General features: G+C 43.8%; 1 protein-coding gene across 3 annotated transcripts; it reads right to left on the minus strand.

The window, feature by feature from the left end:
• Positions 1 to 933: 933 nt before the first annotated feature.
• On the minus strand, positions 934 to 23,220 carry ACO2 (aconitase 2). 3 transcript variants are annotated; one of them, XM_053942504.1, is made up of 18 exons: positions 23,020 to 23,220; positions 17,296 to 17,438; positions 15,983 to 16,241; positions 13,750 to 13,842; positions 11,676 to 11,834; positions 11,317 to 11,467; positions 9,950 to 10,054; positions 9,601 to 9,692; positions 9,212 to 9,317; positions 7,956 to 8,113; positions 6,836 to 6,909; positions 6,042 to 6,153; positions 5,738 to 5,860; positions 5,380 to 5,535; positions 3,218 to 3,409; positions 2,249 to 2,381; positions 1,822 to 1,943; positions 934 to 1,430 (listed from the first exon to the last, which is right to left on the minus strand). In XM_053942504.1, the coding sequence occupies exons 1-18, from the start codon at positions 23,053 to 23,055 to the stop codon at positions 1,287 to 1,289; spliced, it is 2,358 nt and encodes a 785-aa protein (XP_053798479.1). In that variant the 5' UTR covers positions 23,056 to 23,220; the 3' UTR covers positions 934 to 1,286. The 3 variants fall into 3 exon arrangements, with proteins under 3 accessions (XP_053798479.1, XP_053798481.1, XP_053798480.1); XM_053942506.1 differs by lacking the exon at positions 23,020 to 23,220 and adding an exon at positions 22,731 to 22,954; XM_053942505.1 differs by lacking the exon at positions 23,020 to 23,220 and adding an exon at positions 18,109 to 18,206.
• Between the last annotated feature and the right edge of the window lie 2 nt (positions 23,221 to 23,222).

Here is a 23,222-nt window from a genome sequence, read left to right on the forward strand (position 1 = left end):
AGTGAGCAAAATCTATGCAGGGCCCATTGCCAAGAGAGTGATGTTGCACATAATTACAAAGCCAGCCACGTTTGGCAGGAAGGAGCTGTAATTCCCTGGGATAGCGGGTCTGCTTAACCTCCAACTGTGAAAACAAAGCCTGAGTCATCAGCGCCCTCCCTGCAGCATCGTTAGAACCCCTTAATTCTCAACTGTTATTCCTGGTGCAATGCCCTAATTAAAAGGGAGCCTAGAATTCTTTGGGTTCACAAAGTAACGGAGGTCCATCTGTGCACACAATAAGCTTACTGAATGCCACCTACAGAGCAGCAGTGCTCACACATGCAGCCATCTAGCTGTGATGGAAACAACTGTTTGCAGAAACCTCCCAGCTGTTTGTATAGGTGGAAATTTGGGTGAAACAAATGTGAGGAGCTCCCACACAGGCTCTTCTGGGATAGTGCCAGGACAAGGGGAAGAAAACAGTTAACTAGTTAACTACTCCAGGTAATTGTTTTGCTCAGCTCCTTTTGGACAGGGTGAGGGCTCCCAGGAGTATAGTGAAGCGGTAGCAATGTGGTTTTGTGTGCTACTCCTCAACATCCATCTCCTGCTCTAACTTGTGTTTTAGGAAACTAAGTGTGCAGTGCTGGGAAATCAGATAAGCAGGTGTTCTTTGCAAGTTTGTCATCACTGCAATAGTGGCAGTGTTGCCCTAGACAGGAATGTAGGGGGGAAGGTGGTCATAATCTCAAGTGTAGCCTGCAGTAGGTTAATGTCAAGAGCAAAACAGTCCAGGATGGCTGTGAGGGCTCTTTTTTTTACCACACTGAGTTACTGTGCAATTTAGGTTTTTTCCTCCATATAGCAGTGATTTACAAGAAGTTCTTTCCCACCCTCCCAGCAACAATGACAGGGATTAGGATGATGAATACAATAACACATGACAGAAGAGATGGTCACATTCTTTATTTAAATTTTAAGTCTTTAGCCATCAGTAAAGTGAATGGGCAGAAAACAACCAACTGAGCAGACAAACCCACCTTCGCTGGTTATTTCCAAATATAAATAACTGTGAGAACTGAAATCGAGCCAAAATAGAAAAAGGAAGCCGGGGAATTTAAAAGACAAAAGTAAGCCTAGCTGCACTCCCTTTTCATAGTGTCAGTGAAGAGGAAGTACCATAACAAAAAGGAAGCTATGGTTACATTTGATCAGACATTTATTCCAACAGTAGGCATGGAATTGCACTTTCATGAAAATGCCAAAGCTGAATCAAGTCCAGTGCACTGGGGCTTTGTGCGCACTTAGCTTGATTTCTGCTGCAGTTCCTTCATTCTGTTCAGGGCACTGCCAGCCTGAAACCACTCGATCTGCGACTCATTGAAGGTGTGGTTCAGCATGATTGTTTCTTGGCTCCCATTGGGATGCTTGATGATGCATTTCAGAGGCTAAAGGAAGAAGACAGTTTTATTTTCCCTTCTCTTTCAAGGGAGAAGGTTATCTGAAGCTTCTCACAGGCAAATTTCTACATGGTTTTAAAGGGCTGAAAAGGGAAAATTGCAGCTCAGGGTGGATTTTAACTTAAAAGTGAGGTTACAGTTCCTTCTAGGGAAGGGTCATGGTTAAGTCAAGAAGTCCAGGAATTCAGAGTATTGTATGAAGGTTTCTCTTAACTGTTCAGAACACCACTGATTCTGACCTGTCCTGTGTCTCACCTGGCTGGCAGGCTGCACTGCTCATCAGTGCCAGTGCTGCCTCACAAGCACACAGCTCACCACTGATCCCCATGAGTGGCACATCCCTGCCCTCAAGTGCATGACAAGACACCCAGTTAGTTACCTTTCCAGGTGCGAAGTCTTTCAACCCCACAATGCTCAGCTTATCCACAGGATGAATCTTGTTATAGTCTGCTGGATCAGCAAAAGTGAGAGGCAGTAGACCTTGCTTCTTCAGATTGGTTTCTGTGGAGAACAAACCACCAGCCACACTTGTAACATCCCACTCCAGGGAAGCACGATTACCTTCTGGTTGCTCAGAGTACTATTCCAACAACGATTACTATCTTTGTAGCTAAATCAGCATATCCGTTGTTTGTGGCATATCCAACTAGGTATGTAACAGGACTCCTGACAGGAGGGACCTTGCCATCTGTCAGCAGGGAAGGCTCATGCCTGTAGGTGTTGAGCCCTGGGCAAGGTATAAACATCACTTCCACTCAAACTGAACACATCCTGTTTACAAACACCATAGGGGAAGCCTGACTCACCATGGATCCTGGCAAAGCTCTTGGTGATGATGACCCTTCCTCCCAAGTGACGTGGCTCCAATGCTGCATGTTCCCGGCTTGATCCCTCACCATAGTTTTCATCCCCAACAACTGCCCATTTGATACCCATTTTCTGTGACAAAAGACAGAGATTTACATTTGTGCAGCCACTCAAGTGAGGAATTAACAATAAATACCCACCCACACATCTAATTTCAGCACTTCACTGACATTGCTATGCTATGACACCTTCTCCCAGAAGACTCCCTTGGGTTCTGAGAAGGGAGAGAAATAAAGGAGTTTAGTGCTTCACAGTAGTTAGGCACTGCCATCTTTGCTAACAAGGGCTAAGGAGGATTGCTCTTGGGATCCAGAGCAAATCTTTTCCTTCCTTTTCACCTGCCAGCTCTCCTTCCATCATGCTACACCAGACCAGTGTTTGCACGAGCCATGACCTCTACTCTACTTCTGGAAGGGATATGAAAAATTTTAACTTCTCCTACTGAAAGAGCCAATCGGAAACAACTGCCAGGTTGTCCAGAGGGTAAAAGGACATTTCTTGAGATTTGAAGCCTAGTGTTAAAGAATAAAGGGAATAAGACTATAATTTATTTAAACATTAGACTAGTCACAAGTGAAGCACTCCAGAAGGCAAGATTTAGTTAGCCTGATGACACCCATGCCTTGTAAGGTGTGCAAAGCCTAAAGGAGTTCTTCCTGTTTCATCTATGATTTTTCTGGGCCCCTCTGAGTCATGAGATCTTCCTCCCTCTTCCCCATAGCAGGTAGAGACAGAATCTCCTACAGGAACTGCAATCATTAGAGAAAGTACCAAGAAAATGCCTCAATGCTGAATGAATTCGCAGCTGCAGTTACTTGAGAGCAGGAGGGTGAGATCCTTATATTTGGCACAGACTACCCAAAGTGTAAACATCCTCTTAAAATAGATGTGTCAGGGGAACATCTCACCTTGTAGTAACGGGCTGTGTCTGGGACTGGGCCAAACTCCTGGGTTAACGCGTTCCGCACAGAGTTGGCTTTGCCGTTTTCGATGTTGATGGCACCAATGAGCAGGTTGTTGGAGATGTTGTCCAGATGGCCACGGAATTTAAGCCACGGACCGGCTGCAGAAATATGATCAGTGGTGCATTTCCCTTTTACCTAAAGTGTAACAGAAGAGAAGAATGTCTCAGGATGGACTAATGTACTTGACCCTTCCTCAACACTTGTAACTGTGAAGCATTAATTGGGAGGAGTGGTCGATACTTCAGAGGGCTCTGCAGCCCTTCAGAAAGACCTCAACAGGTTAGAGACGTGGGCAGAGAACTGTCTGAAGTTCAGGAAGGGCAGGTTCAGGGTCCTGCACCTGCTCAAGAGTAACTCCATGCACGAGCTGCTGGAAAGAAGCTCTGCAGAGAAAGACCTGGGGGTCCTGGCGGACAACAAGCAGTCCATGAGCCAGCAGTGTGCCCATGTGGCCAAGAAAGCCAATGGTATTCTGGGGTGAATTAGGAAGAGCATTGCCAGCAGGTCAAGGGAAGTGATCCTGTCCCTCTAGTCAGCCTTAGCGAGGCCACTGCTGGAGTGCTGTGTCCAGTTCTGGGCTCCCCAGTACGAGAGAGACATGGAGCCCCTAGAGCAGGTACAGGGGAGGGCAACGAAGGCAGTTAAGGGACTGGACCATCTCCTGTTCAGCCTCAAGAAGAGACAAATGAGAGGGGACGTCTCATTTACAATATCTGTAAGTATCTGAAGGGAGGGTGTCAAGAGTGTGGAACCAGGCTCTGGTAAGTGGTGCCAAGCAACAGGACAAGAGGCAATGGAGCAGAAACTGAGGCACAGGAAGTTCCACCTGAACATGAGGAAGAACTTCTTTACTGTGCAGTGACCACATTGGAACAGATTGCCCAGAGAGGTTGTGGAGTCTCCCTCACTGGAGATATTCAAGAACCATCTGGACACAATCCTGTGCCATGTGCTCCGGGATGACCCTGCTTGAGCAGGGAGGTTCGACCAGATGACCCACTGTGATCTGTTCCAACCTAACCCATTCTGTGATCATCATATCTCTTTTGAAAGGCATAAACCCCAGAAAAGCGCATCAGTTACAAAATCAAGGCACTCTAAAGCAGAACACAGTAGTCATTCTGCATGCATTGGGTAAGAAGAACATCCCTTTTCTGAAGGGTAAATTACAAAAATTAGCTTAGCCATGACATCTCCTGCTGTGTCCTCACTTCCCTCAGCAGCAGGTTGCTCAGGTACAAAAAGCAATTAAGCCCTTCCTGCTACAGCCCAGCCTCCCTGCTGGGGAACTTCAACAAGATGCCAAGTGTTACCCTCTAAGTTTCCAAACTGCACATAAGCCTTCTCAGCTTGTAAGAACAGAACTCCCAACCAGAGATAATGGCCTTCCAACTGGTAAGTTCTAAAATGCTTATAAAGGAATTGCCTGTGTCAAAAACTTTCCACAGCAGTATGGCCCTTGGGAGTACCTCCAACTCTGTCACTGAGAATCAGGAATGTTCCCAAAGGTCAGTTCATAAGGGATTGCATTTCAGAACCCCTCACCATATCAACTGAAGTTTCTATCTGTTAACTCACCTCAGGCAGTGAGGAGAAACCCATGTCTCCATTGGAAGACCAAATTGCAATGTTTAACAAGTGTGAAGTAATTTCTCTTTCTATAAAGTGGGAAGAGAACATGCATACTGATGGATGGGAAGTTCCCAACGACCTCATTTCAGACAAAATACATCTTAGAACAGTCAGTATTAGAGATGCTAATTAAAGAACCCATCCACCTTTTTATTGCAGGTTGTAACTGGGACAAATTCTGCAGACTGCATGGTTTGGGCAGGATCATATTACATGCTATAAACAAGCTTGCTTTTGCATTCTATAAGCAAACCACTAGCCCAAAAGAGAAAAGTCACTTAGAAGAGAAAGAAGTATCAAAAGGAAACACCTGGATGAAAGAAAGACCCCTTGCTTCTCTTTCTGTAACAACATGGTTGTAGGGGAGGGAATCAGGTATCTCAAAGGCACATCCAAAGCTTCCAGCAGTTGCTGTACAAACCCCTGGTCAGGCAGACCTGTCATAGCTGATGCTCCCCCACTTTGTTCCTGACCTTGATGAGGATCAGCATGTCTTCTAGATCTTTGCCATCCCACTTATCAAAGGGCTCAAGAAGCTGGAGACGCTGGCTGGTGGGGCTCACATCCACATGCTGCCCACTGCCATCCTTGGGAGGGTACTGATAGGTGTCCTGGCCTGGGTCAAACTCCTTCCAAAGAAGAAAGGAAAATCATCAGCCTCAGCCATCCCCAACAGCACGTGAAGAACAAGCCAATACAGGCAACTGCACCCATTCTAGCTCTACCACCATGTGTCAAGAAAGAGGTCAGTGCCTGTAAGTTCCCTCAGTATAAAGAAAACAATGCTAGTGTCAGGTCTTCTTTCCCTCTGCCCCCTGACAGAGCAGTTACCAGCTTGGGCAGCTCATCTGCATCAGGTGCCTCTAGTTTAAACTTCTTCCCATCTGCTCCTGTCAGGTAATCTGTCTCAGGGTTAAATTTTAGAGTGCCAGCAATGGACAGGGCTGTGACAATCTGAAAAAAAAAAAAAAAAAAAGAGAAATTTAAAGGCATATTCTACCTCCCATCACTTCACCTGGAAGTTCTACATCTAAGTCTCAAAGCCACCAGCCAAAAGCTACTAAACGAGGTACACTGGGCCTCTTCTGCAGGCGCCCTGAACTATTCCACAGCCCCTCCTCTGGCTGTTTCTTACCTCTGGAGAAGTCACAAATGCGTGAGTCTCTGGATTGGCATCATTGCGACCCGTGAAATTCCGGTTGTAGGATGTAACTATTGTATTTTTCTCTCCTTTCTTGATGTCCTTCCTGTGAAAGAAGCAAACATGCTCACCAGATCCAAATGGAATACTGCTTCTACATGTCTCACTGCTAGAATCCCACAGCTTAGTTTGGGCAGCAGTCACTGTCTTAGAAACACGAGCTGATGCCTGTACACGTTTTCCTCCCTTAAGCACAGACCCAAAATGAATGAATGCAAACCCAAGTCAAACACTGATTCTTACAGTAGTTTTCACAGCTCATGTTGTTCACTGTTGAACTGTCTAAACAATAATCAACTAAGCACATTGCCTTTGGATATCCCATGCTCAGCTGTGATAAAGCAACATAAAAATGTGCCTCCCATCCCTTCTATTGGGAATTATTCTCCCTGCCACTTCAATGACTGAAGTTGGACCAATTCACTTTTCCTATTTTAAAAGGAATCAATCCACCCTCTCACAGACAAAGAATCTTTCTCCCCATTCTTTGCCTTCTACAAAAAGCCTCCAGAATGTGTGTCCATTCTGCAGCTTTATTCACCTAAAGGCTCAATATAAATCTGTAGTCCTTCTTTTTGCCTCCTCTAGTACGTATCAGACAGTTATGGACAGTTGGTTTTTAAACATTTAATTACCAGTTAGTTGTACTTACAATCAAATCAAGCTTCACAGAGCATTTTGGGAGCTAAAAGATACAAAGCTAGAGTGAGGTCCATCTTTCATTTTACCTGTCCCACTGGCCGATGCATGGCCCACAAGCATTAGCAAGAACCAGCCCTCCAACTTCTCGCAGGACTTTTGCCTGGGGGCAGAAAACAACTTTGTTACTGTAGAATGCCTGGAATGAATTTCTGGGGTTGCTCTTTTGGGGGAAGAAGACACTAACAGGAAGCACCAAACCTAAGAAAATTCCCTTCCTTGTTTCAGTTTTGAGTCACTTGTATAAATACATGGGGTTTGACCCCAGTAACACTGTAAGTTAACACTGGGGCAGAGCACAGGATGACTTGCCATGATGTTCCCATTCTCTACCTGTTTCAACTTGAGCAATCCAGCTACTTACAGACATTTGACTGAAGGGCAGTGCCTGGTCTGAATAATACTCTATAGACTTCTGGTCCATGTAAGGAGAGAACTGGCAACAGTGCAGACAAGTATGTATGCCTGCTCAGTCTACTCAGCAAACAACTCAATTAAGGGGGCAGCTGGTAAGGAAAGGTATGACTTGAAAGGTAAGACTTGGTTGGAAGAGCCATCAAACATTGGCTGGACATATCCATATGTAAAGACTTGGTCCTCACACTATGAGAGCATCTAAAATTTACTAAATAGTAAAGCTAATTAAAACAACATTTTCTGCAAAGAAAAAAGGAAGAAAGTAGGTAATGGTTCCTCAACAGAAACATTCCTTTTAAGCCAATATGAGTTTTGCCATAAGTTTGGTCTAAATTGGGAACCACCTTCCAACAAAAGGGCATGTTCTCTTTATATATCGGGATAAAAGTGCAGCCTTTTGTCAGCCATGGCCATTTACAGAATCCCAGGAGCATGAGCTATCCCTTGCTATGTAGACTATTATCTTCTCAGGGCCCCACTTCCTGACAACTGCCTCAGCCTTGTTCAATTCTAATCCTGTTTTTACATACCCAGGTAGTAAGATATTAGGTCAAAACACTGTCAAGATGATGGCAGGACCCACAGGCACAGTAGCACAAAACCAGTTACTACATCAGTAATTGCACCTCCAGCAATAAGTGAAGACAAAGTTCAGTTAACTCAGCCCCCCAAGTACTGTCCTGAAGAATTTAACCCTTTCTGTTTGGAAATGCAAAGAGCAGCCATACTCACATAACCGTCTCTTTCAATGGTGGCACGGATCTGCTCTGACCCTGGTGTGATTGTGAACTTGGATTTGCACTTCAATCCATGTGCAAGCGCCTGTTTTGCCACCGCTGCAGACCGTCCCATGTCCTCATAGCTGGAGTTGGTGCAGCTGCCAATCAAGCCTGTGGTGTTTGACAGAAACAGGGTGGTGGTTACTGCAGCCCTTGTACTTGGAAGATTCTCCCTGACCCGTCTCCCAGAAGAACAAACAAGGGATAACCACCTTTTCTGTTGATAAGGAATCTCAAAGGGTTTCAGGTACCAACACTGCCAAGCCTCCCAGCAATATATTGTAGTCACAGGCAGTCCCTTGTCCAGCTCTGGAGATTGCACAGTCAGAACACACTACTCAGTCACTAGTCTAATCTGACTAGGTTAATGGTTTACAAGACCTGAGTGTCACCTACTTGCACTTTGGTTAAGCAAATAACCAGAGAGAGGTATTGCTCCAAAAAGACAGAAAAGGCTTTAAATCAAGATGGCAAGAAATGGAGGAAATGATGAAAACATCTTTGGTATAGTATGAAGACCACACAAGGACATGCTGTACCATCCTGACAACATTCTGGTGCTAAGCAGCAGAAAAAAAAATTCTCTCTCAGTTACAGCTGCTGTAACTGTATCCTATTTGTAACACTATAATATAATACACCTCCCACCTGGGAGATGGCTTTACAATGTATTTCCATTCTTTTCATTCCTTCCTCCACTCCATGAGCAATAGCTGAGAAGTCAGCCCACAAGCTACCATCCCAAAAGCAAATATATAAATTTCCAAGCCTGCTTTTTAGGACAGCAAGTACTAACTTTACTAGCTCCCAAGAGTTCAACAGCCAACTGCTGGGAGTCCTGACAATCATGCTCCTCACAACTCTCTATAACAGATAAATCCATACCACAGACTTTTAATAAAAATGATCTTCAATGAGTAATACTGCTGTCAATCCAAACATTCAAAAATGGAAGAAACTTGGTCTACCTCTTGAGATTAAAATCCCTTCTATTATCCTGGATCTCATCTTACACACTTGGCACATGTGGTCACCACTTTTTCCAGAAAACTCATATGGTCATGAACAGATGAGACTGCACCAAAGTCAAAGGACAGACAGCAGCAGTGAAAAAACTGTATCCCAAGCTATATGACCAACAGCTTATCCCAAGACAACAATGTTTATGCCACAAGTATGAAGGCAGAGGAAAGAGCAAATGCTACCCACCAACTCTGATATCAACAGGCCAGCCCTCCTTTTCTGCCACAGCACCAATATCTGACACAGGGTGCGCCAGGTCTGGTGTGAAAGGTCCATTGATATGCGGTTTCAGCTTTAAGAAACAGTGACAAAGTCAGAAATCACAGTAGCAAAGAATAACCCCAAAACACAGCAGCAAATCAATTCCTTTCACAGCTCTATCTGGAAGTTGTTTAACTAAGATTCTCCTACATGAAAACTGGAGCACAAGCTGTCAGTGAAGCAGACCTGAATGTATTTTATATGTTCTAGCACAGCACCAGGGGTGTTGCATCAAACTCCCAGCTTGGTCTTCAGTCACACAAAGCAGAGTCATGTCACAGCATTCAAGATGGCAAGAAGAAATGAAGCCTTACCTCACTGAGGTTGATCTCTATCACCTGGTCATACTGACAACCAGAATCTGGTACCAAGTGTTGCTTGAATTCATCCGCTAGTGCAGCTATATCTAGAATAAGAAAGAGGGAAGATCTGAAAAGTGCAGCAAATATGAGGGAGAAAAAAAAGTCTAGAATAACTAAACATGGGGGTCAACCGTGTAATTCCCCAGTCACTTCATCTACAGACTCCCTACTTGTAACAGATGACCTACAGGACCACACAAGGTCAAAAATCTCATCAGACAACGTAGGAGAATACTGCTCCCAGAATACACCTTCACTTGAACCCATACTTCTACCCACTTCAATCCCCAGATCCTCTTACCAGCTCGCCCAGTCTTGCCCAAGTATTTCTTCATGCGTTCATTGTAAGGGAAGATCGACGTGGTAGCTCCGATTTCAGCCCCCATATTACAGATTGTTGCCATTCCTAGAGAAGTGGGAGAAGAGACCATGGGGTCAAATGAGAAAATCCAAGGCCACACAATTCTCCAAAAGTCAGTATATGCAAAAGACAGCAAAGCTAAGAGAGATCAGGGCATCAGCCACTGAAACCTAAAGCCACAGCTGAGAGGACACTGACAACACAATGGCTGGGTCAGCCCCCACTGTTTCTGATCAATACAGTGTCTTTGACCAGACTCTTGTGGACAGAATGAGCCAAAATTTACATTGATACCTGCAGATACTGATATAACAAGAAACTCGTGTTTGCACTGAGCATGAAATAATTTACAGCAGTGAGCAGTAGCACTCTGCTACCTGCAATGAGTGTCCTGTCCCTCCCTACCATCTCATTTGTCTTCACTGGAGGAGCCAGACATCTGTGAGAAATCTAATGGGCTGAATAAAATGCTTCCAGTAACAGAACACAATAAAAAAATCCTAAATATTTGCTGACAGCACTGGGATCAACCATCCCTTTCAAGGACACAGCAATGAAGCTGTAGAAGCTCCTGTTTTACATTTAACAAGCTAGAAGCAGATATAAAATTACTCTGATTTCATAGAAGAAAAATCCCAAATTGGTTTCAGACTGTAAACCAAGTATTCTAAGTTGTAGCCAAGTCATGTAACTTGAGAGGAGAAGTCCAGCTTGAAGGCTGCACTTCAAGCTAAAGGAAGACACATTTCTTGTAATTTGGTCCTAACTAGCATATTACAGAGAACTACAATTTTTGCTAGTTCCAATTCAGCACCCAAGATCCACAATTAGCTAGTACAAACCGCGTGTTACAAACTGCTTTCTGGTCTCAGAACTTCTGCTCTTTGTTTAGCAGCTGTCACACATATATTCCCATTAACCTGTTCCTTTTTTTTATTCACAGCCTATTTTAGGCTGAAATGAATATGTCATTCCTTTATGGCTGACATCTCCACCCTCTAAGTTTACACTGGAATACATTCACCCTTATTCTTATCCTGACACACCATCTTACAGGATTCTTCACAATTAACCACTCCATGTTCTCAAAATCACAAGAAGATTTCATGGAGAGAGGTCACTTTTTCACTAAGAGGGAGTGCTATCTTGTTACACCACTTTTCCAGTTTGCCACGTACAAACTGCTGGGCCAGGCTAAGGGAGAACATTTAGTACTTCTTGTTTGGTTCCCTTCCCAGCCTTCACAGATAGCTCAACACCCAGCTCCACCAACAATCCACTCAGATAAGAGATCTGTGTTGACTGACCTGTGCAGGAGATTGAATCCACACCCGGCCCATGGTATTCAATGATGGCGCCCGTCCCACCCTTGACAGTGAGGATGCCAGCCACTTTCAGGATCACGTCTTTAGGAGAAGTCCAGCCTGAGAGCTTGCCAGTCAGTTTTACACCAATAACCTGAGCAACATCAACAAGGGAAAAAAAAATACTGGCATCTGTCTTTCTGTCAGAAAGGTAACAACATATAGTTCTGCTGTGGAGTATATTCCTGTCACACTGCAATGGTATATGGTGTCTTATATACATAGTGCTTGAAAATCAATGCTCCTTACATATAATATATCTCACCCTTGGCATCAACGCTTCATATTCCTTCTGCTCCTACCTTTGGGCATTTGAGCTCCCAAGGGATTCCTGCCATGACATCCACAGCATCAGCTCCACCCACACCAATGCAGATTCCCCCCAAGCCACCTCCGTTGGGGGTGTGTGAATCTGTGCCGATCAGCATAACCCCAGGGTAGGAGTAGTTCTCCAGAATGATCTGAAAATAAAAATGGATTGTTTGCTTGATTGTTTTGTGGGGAAGGAGGGGGAAGGCAACAGAAAGAAAACAAGAACAAGAGTTTAGATCAGTTTGTATTTGCAGATTTCAGTAGCAAGAAAATAACTGAATTTGGGTTGGATTGGAAATTCTCTTTTGTTTCAACCTCCTTGTGAAGGATGTAATGACAAAACCAGGTGCCAAGTCTCAGCCCCAGGATCCTTGCTCATCCCAGAATAAAAAAATTAGAAAACAATCACCTCTTTTTCCTTCCAGTTTAGGCTTTTGCTAAGGTGCCACCTTTATTAGATCTCAAGAGTCTGTTCCATAATCTCCATACCCTTAATTAACAGCTGAGCAAGTCAGTTCACTTATCCAATGCTAGCGAGACCTTCCATAGCCTTTGTGCTCCCATAGCAGTAGAATAACAATAGGCTCCATGCTGCCAGCCAAAACTCAATTACATAGAGGAACTTCTCACCAAGACACTGCCCATCCCTTATGGGTGCTACCAGTTCCGTGCAAGACTTTTTAACTATTAACAAAACCACAAAATCATTCTTCAATGAAAAAAAAAAGAGATTTCTGTGCTAAGAACACTGTAGAGAACTCAAGCTAATGAACTCACTGCTTATGTGAGTGTTCCAACACTAGGAACAGCCTTTCTGGGAAGCACAGAACTCACAGCACATGCATCACAGAACAGCTTGAACAGAACTAAGGCTGTCCTTTACCAAAAAGACCAAGGCTTTGCTTTCAGAACTTTCAGCTTTATATTCTCGTAGCCACATCAACGTATTTCTGTGAGAAAGGTCACTCTCAAGGCCTCACTTTGGCACAGTTGTACTCTGAAGCTATACAACAGGACCAGTTTCCTCCAGCCAGAGAAAGTCAGTCACAAGAAGACTGATAACCATAGCAGGGAGCTATGATGCCACATGACAGATGTTACGAGTGGTTTTGGAACACAAATGACCTGAGGTGTTCCCGTAACCTTTTGAAGAGTTCATCTGTTGCGTCACATTAAGTTAAGGTAACCTTAGTAACTCATTTTGTAGCTAAGAAAACATAGCAGAGAGCTCTTGGCTGCACCTGGTCACAAGTTCCCTGCTGACAGGATGCTTACCAGTCATCCATTCTCCTCTCCACTCCTTGTGGTTCATGCTGCTCTTCAACTTTTGCTGCCTGAGACTCAGAGGAACAATGAAAAATGACTACTGGACCCTCAAAGCAAACCAACCACAAGCAAGTTAGGGACACCCTGACAGAAGTGTTTGTTTTAAAAAACCAAAAAGCCTCATTAAGTGGTAAATTATCTCGAGACTGTCATATTCTTTTTTAGATCCAAGTGTAATGACAAGAGAATCTCAGACTTGGAAACTGTTTTGCATTTTATTCAAATTCACCTAGCAACTCCTTATGTGTTGCCACTCCTGAGTACTTGAAGTATGCTGCTCTGTTGTGTCCTCATATACTCTTCTGGGTTTTATAGAACTAAATGCATACATAATAATCCTAAAAAAGTATGTTCCCAAGGTTGCTTTCCTTACCACCAAAAGCAATTCACATTAACCCTATGTAGCCAGCTTCATGGCCCCACTTTACTGTCTCAATTGTAATAAGAAGAGCCAGCCCACAAGCAGTTAAGGTATTTCAAGCTTCTGTGATTCACATGGCATGCTGTTGGCACTACCTAATGATACATCAGGTTACAGTTTGACCAAAATAACCTTTAAAAAAACCCCACTGTTGTCAAGATAACTGAGAGCAAGTAAGAAACCTCGCCTGCCTTGAGCAAAGCAAGTTGTTTCCCTAAACCAGTCAAATTCTCTAAAGATTTGTACTTGAGCTCTCTCCACACCCTAAAGTAAAAGCCTCACTGCATGCTCAAAGACTGCAAACACACACACTTTACCTGGTGAATGATTCCTGACCCAGGTTTCCAGAATCCCACTCCATACTTGGCACCAGCCGTTGATAGAAAGTTGTACACCTCCTGGTTTATGTCCTATTCATACAGGGAAGCACAGAGCATTAGTACCATATTTTGTTCTTCCACACATCAAAAGCTCGTTCTAACACTTTCCCTTCTTTCCCTTCGCCTGCCTGTAGTTTGCTTCCCAGTTTTGCAGCAGCTGGAGGGAGGTGCACATGACTTTTAAAACCAAAAGGTAAAGATTAAGACTGTTTGACAGACAGCTGTAACAGGCCATTTAATTTCATCCCACTTGTAGCTCTACTAAAAGTTTTTTAGTTTCTAATTTCAAACAGCACAATTTAAGGAAAACCCTGCTAATAAGACATTTTAGAATGCTGTGCTCACTTTCCCTGTTCTCAGGGGCTTTTTTAAACCTGTTTCCCTCACTCATTCTAGCCCCTCCTTCCTTCTCTACCGGGTGTTCTTTTTCCTATACAGATGCTTTGGAGACATTTCAAATCCTTTAGATAAATATTCTGGCTTTATTTTTACAGATTAAGAAATGGAACTGGAAGTGTTCACTGCCAGGGGAGTTGGTGAGTGTCATTTGTCATTCTAGCAAGTCCCCTCTTTAAGACTCACACAATGCTGCCTTTCTTGCTGCACTGTCACCATTGTTGGTGGAGGTCACACCATGAAATTTGCTTGTGAGAAAAACCATGGTTGCCAAGGAAGTATGACACTATTATATCCTAACAGTTCTTGGCAGAAGAGTGCTGGAGTAGATAAGATAAGCACTAGAAGGAGAGAATTTCTTAAAGACTGTTCTCATGCAGCTAAGCTTCAGAATAAAGGGAAAGGGGAAACAAGATAATTGAAGAATTGTCTCAGCACACATTTGCTGAAGTTTCCCAAGAGGCAGCAGCAGCTCTTTAAGCCGTGTTTTCCACTGGGAGTTGGGTCACTCCACTCTGTTTGTGCATCCCTCCCCCAGTAAATCCAAACCACCCTCTGGCCTGCAGGCATTCATTGTGTGCCAACTGGCAGCAGCAGAAGCCAGTCAGAAGAAGGCAGGACCTTTACTTGCTCTGCTCAGAGTGGATGGCAAAGAAGGGACTCAGCTCAATTCAGGGCTGCGGCAAATATAATTGCACCATGGAGAATAAATGCAGGAACAGGGCAAAGGGGAAAACAAGAGGTGAACAGAAGAAAAGAAATTGTCTGATTTAGTTAAGTCTCAAACTGTTAATTGCACAACTTAGGACTGAGACAAGCAGAGTGAGAACTCCCCAAATCACTCCTGAGTTGTGCAAGTTGCTTTATTTTTGCCCACTGAAGAAAGCCAAAAGCAGATACTTCAACGCCACAAGTTTCTGAGAATAGATATGGACTAAAATCTTGAAATGCAGCTGACCCCTGTTTACTGCTCATAAATTCTGGTATCAACATTCCAGGTGCAATTCCTCCTGGCTCTGACGGTGGACTTCGGCTAAATCCACTAGTAACAAGATTTCCTTGGCAGATGCATTGTGGTATGTTGGTCAGAGATAAATGAGTCTATAGATTAGAGAAGCTCATTTGGGGAGAAATAAGCAGTAAAACAGTTGAGTAGAAAAATTTTAAAATGGCATTGAATCAGCAGTTGGACAAACAACACTTTGAAATTCCCACATAAAATGCAACATCCTCCATACTTTTACACACATTTACACTATACCCATGAGCCATGAAAGCTGAACATGATTCAGTTATTGCTCTTCAGATAATCAGTAGCAAATGGTTTGGGAAAGTAACTACTTGCTTCCCCCTCACAGGATACACCAGTGCAATGCACACCTATGGTCGTTATGTTTTTCACATTGCAACACAGAATAATCGGACTTCCTTTTTTTCCCTTTGAAATAATTTTTTTCTCTCCTTTAGCTGAAATATCTTCTCTCTCTAGAACACACATGATCTGGGCTTCTATCACTAACAACTTAAGACTAGCTTTTCCCACATTCATGGTCCTTTAAACCATGTAATGGATGAATCTGAGGTGAAGAACTCCCAAAAATCCATTTAGTCTGTTTCTTCACTGCATCTGACGTACAGTGCTGACCATCACAGGCAATCTGTTACCATATCTGATTCCTGGCTGTCCTTATGGGAAAAAAATTTAAAATGAACTCATCCTTCAACTGGAAGGACATTTTCAAACAGACAGAAGTTACATCTCTGCAATAGTAACCTTGGCTCTTTGAAGATCCTTTTCACCGCCTGACTGGGCCTCGATGAGGTGATCACAGTGGATGGTGGAAGGCACAGCCACTTTTGGCAGCCCGCTGCTGATGAACTGAAGCATTGCCATCTGAGCTGTGGCATCCTGCATGGCCACACGGTCGGGCCGTAAGCGCAGATAGGTCTTGCCGCGCTCAATCTCCTGTTTTGCTGGGTCATCCAGGTGTCCATATACAATCTTCTCGGACAAGGTCAGAGGGCGGTCAAGCCTGAGGAGAATAATTTTAGTATCTGCATGTTGTGTACTTCAACATTTGCCCCTTCAAGCATGTAAGAGAATGCTTCTCTATATTGCTCAGACTGTTAAGACCTATTAGCACAGAGAAACCTCCATGCTCTTCTTACAGCACTAAAACACCAACTGGCACATTGTTAAAACAAGGGTTCAGTTCATAAAATTCAAAAACATATTAATTGATGTCATTTTATGCTTTCTTTTCTAATCTTCCTACACTGTAAAAGAAACATTGACTGCTCACTTCTTGAGTCATACTTCAAGACAGCAAATGTAGAGGTGAGACAGAGGTCAGACTCAATTCACAAATACCAGATCCCACAGCAAATACAACTAAGTGGAGCTTTGTGACCTGAGACCTTTCATCCTGCAGCTGTATCAGCTGAGGAATCTATTTATGTATGTAGCAAGATCTTCTGAGAAGTAACTAAATCAACACAACAACTTGAAATGAGAGCCACCACATTTAACAAGGGACACAAAGACTGAAGGACAAGTCATACAAACCACTGCCACAGTAAGTGGAGCAGGAATGACAAATTAGCAGGCACACAAGCCTCTATCAGCAGATTAAGGTCACTATGTTTACATATGCTATGAATTCCTAGCCCTTTGTTCCATGCCTAACACCTACAGCAGAACACAGCACAAAGAAACATTAGCCTATAACAACCATGACCCACGCGCTGCTGCCCCAGAAAGAAGCAAGGGCCAATGTGAAGACTCCTCAATGAGGGTATTAAACAAAGAGGATGGAGCCCTTTCTAGCATCTCCTCTGCACTGGCCTGGTTCTCTGCACGTTGCAGTGCTTCATCATATCCTTCAACCCTTCCCACAGTGCCCCACCACTATGAGGAGACACTACTACTCATGCTTCACTATATTTACAACTGCCACTGTTCAGTGCTGCCTTCCTGGTAAACATTCCCTGTGCCAGAGCCCCACAACATTATTTTCTTCCTCTCCTGTCACTGCAGAGCTCAATTCAATAGACTGACCCCCTCCTTCTTCCCTTCTCCACTCTTACCTCTTACGGACAATGTTGATGTTCTTCTCCAGTTTTTCATAATTTATGTATTCATTAGGTTCAAAGTGGCTCATGGCCACCTTGGCCCGCTGGCACAGGACAGGAGCAACATGGTAGCGTCGTACCCCACTATTCAAGGCATGCTGAAAAAAGGGAGAGTATTAAAACTGGAACCCTGCAGAGTGAATTTCTGTAACATATCAAGTAAAAATGTTTTTCAGTTTTTGTTACTGGGATTTTACAGACTGAGGAATGCAAAGGCACCCAAATACATTTCATCATACAATACCCCATATTATCTTAAACAGTGAGACACCAAAGTACCCAGCACAGGTAACGTTTTTATTCAACATTTTCATTTATTGCACCAGATACTTAATGCTTTCAAATGAGAAATCTGCTTTCAGGCAATGCTGAGCCAATTCTCAAGAGAGCACCAGCTTGCCATACTCCTGACACATCAGAGTCATGGTGAAGAACCAATGCTGTTTCTAAAGCAAACTATCCCTAGGTTTGTATTTGCTTGCTGGCATAGAGCTGACATTGAAGTTGACATTGGCAGGCAATACAGTCTGAGTGGACACGCCTCTGTTCCACCATCACATACTAAGTTTCCTAGGCAGGATCCCTCCATACTGCTACAAAACATATTAAGGAGACTTTGGTGTACAGGTCTGGTCTGCAATGTAACACAGAGCAGGAGAAGCAAGATGTGGAAAAAACTCACCAGCTCCACCAGCCTGGCTGGAGCTCTTTTCCTCACTCTCACAAAGGCACCATCACCTTTTTGCCTCTGAAAAGCCTTGCACTTACCCTACAGGTGAGTTAGATGACAGGTGAACTATACTGTGAGCTGAATGCATCAGCAGAAAGTGCCAGGGGAAAAAAAAAGCCAAATTTCACTTGGCAGCCTCCAGAGTGAGACAGTTTCCTGGAACACAGGAGAAGGACAAGCTATGGCGAGGCACCTTTACAGCACCTGACCTGAAAGAGACGGGTCAGTGCCCAGGGCTAAAAGCTCTCACGCAGCTTTGAAAACTGAGTCAGACAGCAGCCTCCACAAAAACTTCCAAGGATTTGGCACACGCATTTCTTACATGCTTTCAAAGTCTCACTCATCAGCATTAGACATCTGCAAACAGACTGAAGAAAAGAGTTCAGAACTCTTCCTCCTCCAGTACTACACCTTAATCTTAATCCCACTTTTTCTATTCATCTGATATTTCAGAGTTACAAAGTTTTGGTAAGTACAGGTTAATAAATGTAGCAGTATTACACTAAACACCCCTTTTGCATGTGTGATTGTAAATATTCCTTGTTCAGAACACAATCATTGTACCTACCACTGGGGTTTTTTTTTACCACTGTCAAAAAAAAAAAAAAACCCTAGTTAATTCTTTAAACCGGTTCAAGCATTTAAATGTTTCCCTGTGAATATTTTTTCCAGCTTTCTTGTTACCAGCATTGAAAAGATTGCCTGAAACAATCACAATCAAAGAGACATCATCAATTTTTAGCAAAATCTCTTGTTTTATTGTCCTTTTGATAACACTTGTTAGTATCTTTTGCAACAAAAATTTTGGGAAACTTAAGCAAGATCACACTACTCAGCGCACCAGCAAGAAGGGTGCAGTTTGCATTTTTACCAAACCATCCTAAGCCATTATACAAAGAGCTTTTGGTAGAAGCAGTACAGACTTAAAGCAGTTGTACGTCACCATTATGAAAGAATATCTGAGGGAAGTGAACCTGGTAGTACAGAGGGCACTGCTCCTCCATGAGCACATGGGAAACCCAGTCATCAAATTTCACTGTGCTGCACTTTAATCCTAGAACTTCCAGAAATTATCACAGGTGTCAGACTTAAGACCTTTCCTTCTTCCACCAGCAAAAAAAACCCCAAAAAACCCCAGAACAACCACCCACACCAATACAAACACCACCCAGCTTCTCATTGTTTAATATACTAACTAGGCAAAGCTGCTCTTTATCTAGTAGCCATGTAACTTTCATGTTTGCTTTGTTCTGGCCTTTTTTTTTTTTTTTTTTTACCTCACAAGATATTCAGTCTTGTGAAAGTCTCCAACTGCTGGAGTGGCTGGAAAAAAACTACTGAGCTATTTAATCACTGTTCACGGAAAAATAATCTCTTTCCCAGGCCAGGAAATGTATTGTGGTTTAATGCAGTAATTTCTTCTTAATTCGTCATAGAAAAGAACAGATATGCAAATAAAAGTAATAGCACAGGCTTCATAGCATCTTAGTCTTGCTGGGATGAAAGCTGATTAAAATGGAAATCTGAAGTGGTGCGCTCCAAAAAGAGGTACAACAAAACTTTTCAAACAAAATTCAGGTTAAATGTTTTCTGTTTGAACATCCATGTCTATGGGTCTTTTCACTTCATGAAATGTCACAGTAAATGTAACATTTTTTTCTAATACTATGTCAGTGTTCAGCTGGTAATCGCAAGATCAGCAATACAAAGTAGATGAATCCTGCTGAACACAGCTTCAGACTACCAGAAGCAGGAAGAGAGCATGTTTAAGGTGAAGGACTCTGTCTGGACCTGGAGAAGGTCTGGAAAACTGAAGGTCTGTTTCTGTAATGGCCAATATGACCCAGGGAAAATAACTGCCTAAACCAATCAGCTTCAGTAGACTAGACAAGCATTTTTCTCTACGTAAGAATTTTAAAAGGCATCTATTTAAAAAGTGCCATCTTCATTTTACCAGGATATAAACCTAATCCTGTATTTCTGCTGGCAATTAATTTGATTCAATATGGTTCTTCTCATGTTGGCACCCAGCAAGTCTAAGGATCCACCACCACCCACCACCAAGCAACAAGTATAAACTGCCTGGTTCAAAAGTCTGATCTCTCCTCACAAAGAATCTACACTGTATCACTCATAACACATGTCTATTCTCCATGCCTGTCCTTGTCCTATTGCATCCTCAGAAACAGGGTGGCAGAACTGCAAGATTAAGTCACAAGCCTGATATATCCCAGTTTCATTCCCTTTCACTCTTCTCTGAGAGGGAATGTACAAGTGCTTTGCAGGGGCTTCCACGGTGTTTTTTCAGTAAGTAGTGAGAAGTGTCTTGAGCCCAAGAGCCAAGGGAAATAGGCAGCCACCAATCTAAAAAATTTCCCTTTTATCCAGGAACTGTTTCTTTCTAGGCTGACCAAACAGCTGCCAAGTGACCTCCTCTCACCTGGCACCGAGTCCATTATTACAGTTTGCAGTGTCCTTGTTCAAATTTCAGTAAAAGGAATGGCAGTAATCATTACAGGGCTCCTAAGCCTATTGATGCTTCACAAGGTGAAAAGCTTCCTTTAAAGACAGAAGAAAGCCAGTCTAATAAATGGGCCCTTATTTCTGAAATCTCTGTAAGGAAGCTAACACTGCTCTTTACAAATTTTAAGGTAGCTATCATGAATTTAGCTCACTACAGTGAATGTTCCAGATGCAAGGGGAGTCTGAATTCAGAAAATGCATTTTGGCAGCCGATAAGGCAGATGAGCCCAGTGAGCAAAAGCTCATGTTCAAAAGAGTAGCAACTGTGTTACGTGCACTTCTATCTGGGAAATCTGTCCTAGAAATCCCAGCTGAAACCCAAAATACCATCTTTCCTCATATTCCCTGATCTAAGAACACTGGTCAATTTTCCAACATTCACCATGATTCAGCCTAAAAAAAAAAAAAAAAAGCTGTGTGGTATAATCAAATTGTAAGTGCAGGCTCATTTTCTAGACCCACCTCAAAAGAGCAAGATCAGTTTAGCCCTGGGCAACATTTCTGCCAGATACACAAAGCTGCCCATGCATAATTTTGGTACTTAACCACAATGCCTTCAATAAGGCATTTCAGGCAGTTTAGAGCTTTACAGTGCTCCCTTTCAGTCAATCTTCAGGCAACGTGGCTTGAAAAATGGAATGCTACTAAAAGTATTATTTCAGGTAGGCAGAAAAGAGATCTTAACCCTTTGAGGCTGTTAGAACTATACTTTAAATAGCACAGTTAGTCCAGATCAGGTTAATTCCAATTTATTTCTCTCAGAGGCAAGCTTTCTCTGCAGTTCCAGCTCCAAATCAGTTCCAGGACAGGAGGCAAACAGAACTAATAGTAGTAATATGTGCCATGGTCAATACTGGCACTATCACAGTGATTGACAAGAGGATGCTCATATTCATTAATCTCTAGGAGCTTCCTAAAGACATCACTTGTTTGATTAGAATCACAGATTTAGTCCTTCACAGGGGCAAAAGAAATATGCACCCTGAGCCTGGTAATAGACGACAACCTCCTGGAATACTAAATTCCCCATATTGACTGTGACAGCACAGCCTTTGTTTTACATCATAAATTTTACAATTTACATGATTAATTTTAGCAAATGACTGCTTGTTCTCATGCAATGTCACAGCATAAAACAAGAACCAATTCATTACCCTAATAAAAGATTGGCCTTCATTTTATGAGTAGTCATTTCTGTTCAAAGTACAAACCAAAAACTATTTAAGAACAAGTAACTAAATAAGAACAAATATACCAACCTAACTGAAATGGTGCTATTCTGTAACTTTCATTTAAATTTAAAAACTACTATACTTTTCTAAAACATCTACCTCTAAAGCAAGACAGTAATAACCAAACTGGAATTAAGATTCACAATACAGAATATTTTAGTATTTTAGAATACTAAAAGCCAACCAAATTCTTACTTCAGTTCCCTAAGAAAGGGGAACACATTGGCCAAGGTCACAAGTGGCAAACTGAGAAGTTACACTGCCTGCCTTTATCACAGGGGAGCAAAGGCTTCCTTATCCCTTAGCAGCCCTAAACAGAAAATTGCACCTGGTATTTGCCTTACAGGCTTTAAAAGATATGAAAACTTTATTACTGAGTAGACACTAAACACAACAAAGTCTTTTCCAATGAAGGCAATCTCTGGGGCAAGATCATATTACTGGCAAAGGTGAGTTTTAGAGGTCATTACAGACAAGACTATGAGAGCCTCTACCATGGCCCCGGGAAAAAAGGCAATTTATGTGCCTGACCTGCCCGCTTCTTCAGCCGTCCTAGTTCCCCGTACAGAGAGGCTGGCATCTTTGTCACCCAGGAGCCTCTGTTTGTATTAAAAGGAGGATTTTTGAAGCAAAGTAGCCAAAAGACAGTTCACTCACACAACAAGGAGTCACCTTGTGCTCCCGCATGTCCATAAGGGGAAGAAATACAAGACGAGAGAAAGAAAAATGCCTGCCCCGGGGAAAGAACTTTTATTTCACCGTTCGGGCCCGTGCCCTCGGGCTCACTGCCCCGTTAGGCCCGAGGCTTTGACAGCGACTCCAGCCCACCGCAGCGGGGTCCGGGCAGACGGGGAAGGCGGCGGCGCCAGGCCGCGTCCCCGCCGCCCCGTTCACCTTGCACTCACCTTGACGGCCCGCAGGGCCCAGTGGCGGGAGACGTCCTGCCCCAGGGCCCGAGAAGCGGCCACGCCGCCGCCGCCAAAGCCGCGGCCGCCCCGCCATCGCCATGGAAACAGGGCGTGGGGCCGAACCGGGGACACGCTGACCTACACGCGGAGGCGGCGACGTCCTGACCCCGAGGCTGCGGGCGAGCTGCCGCCCTCGTGGCCGCCCAGCGGTCAGCGATCTTGTCCCTGCCGCACTCCCCTCCGCCCGTCCCGCCCGCTGCCTGCCCCGCCCGCCACCGCCGCTCACCCTCAGCCGAGCCGCCAGCACGCAGTACGGCGCCATTTTGTTCACTGACAAAGATGGAGTCGCGCCGCGATGGCGTCACGCGGCCCCTTTGACATCTCCGGTGCGCGCGCGGGGGCGTGGCCGCGCGGGTCCTGGCAGGGAGACACCCGCGACAGGACAGGGTCGTCGGCTGCCACGCGGGGCTCCTCTGGGCGGGGGAAGGT

This window comes from Vidua chalybeata, chromosome 5, assembly GCF_026979565.1.
Source record: "Vidua chalybeata isolate OUT-0048 chromosome 5, bVidCha1 merged haplotype, whole genome shotgun sequence".
NCBI lineage: Eukaryota > Metazoa > Chordata > Aves > Passeriformes > Viduidae > Vidua > Vidua chalybeata.

Excerpts from the sequence above, each read along its gene's own strand:
- ACO2 (XM_053942504.1), bottom strand. The coding sequence starts at position 23,055 with ATGGCGCCGTACTGCGTGCTGGCGGCTCGGCTGAGG. Across the intron at positions 17,439-23,019 it reads TGCTGGCGGCTCGGCTGAGG|CATGCCTTGAATAGTGGGGT; the intron begins GTGAGCGGCGGT and ends CCCTTTTTTCAG. Across the intron at positions 11,468-11,675 it reads GGGAGCTCAAATGCCCAAAG|GTTATTGGTGTAAAACTGAC; the intron begins GTAGGAGCAGAA and ends GATGTTGCTCAG.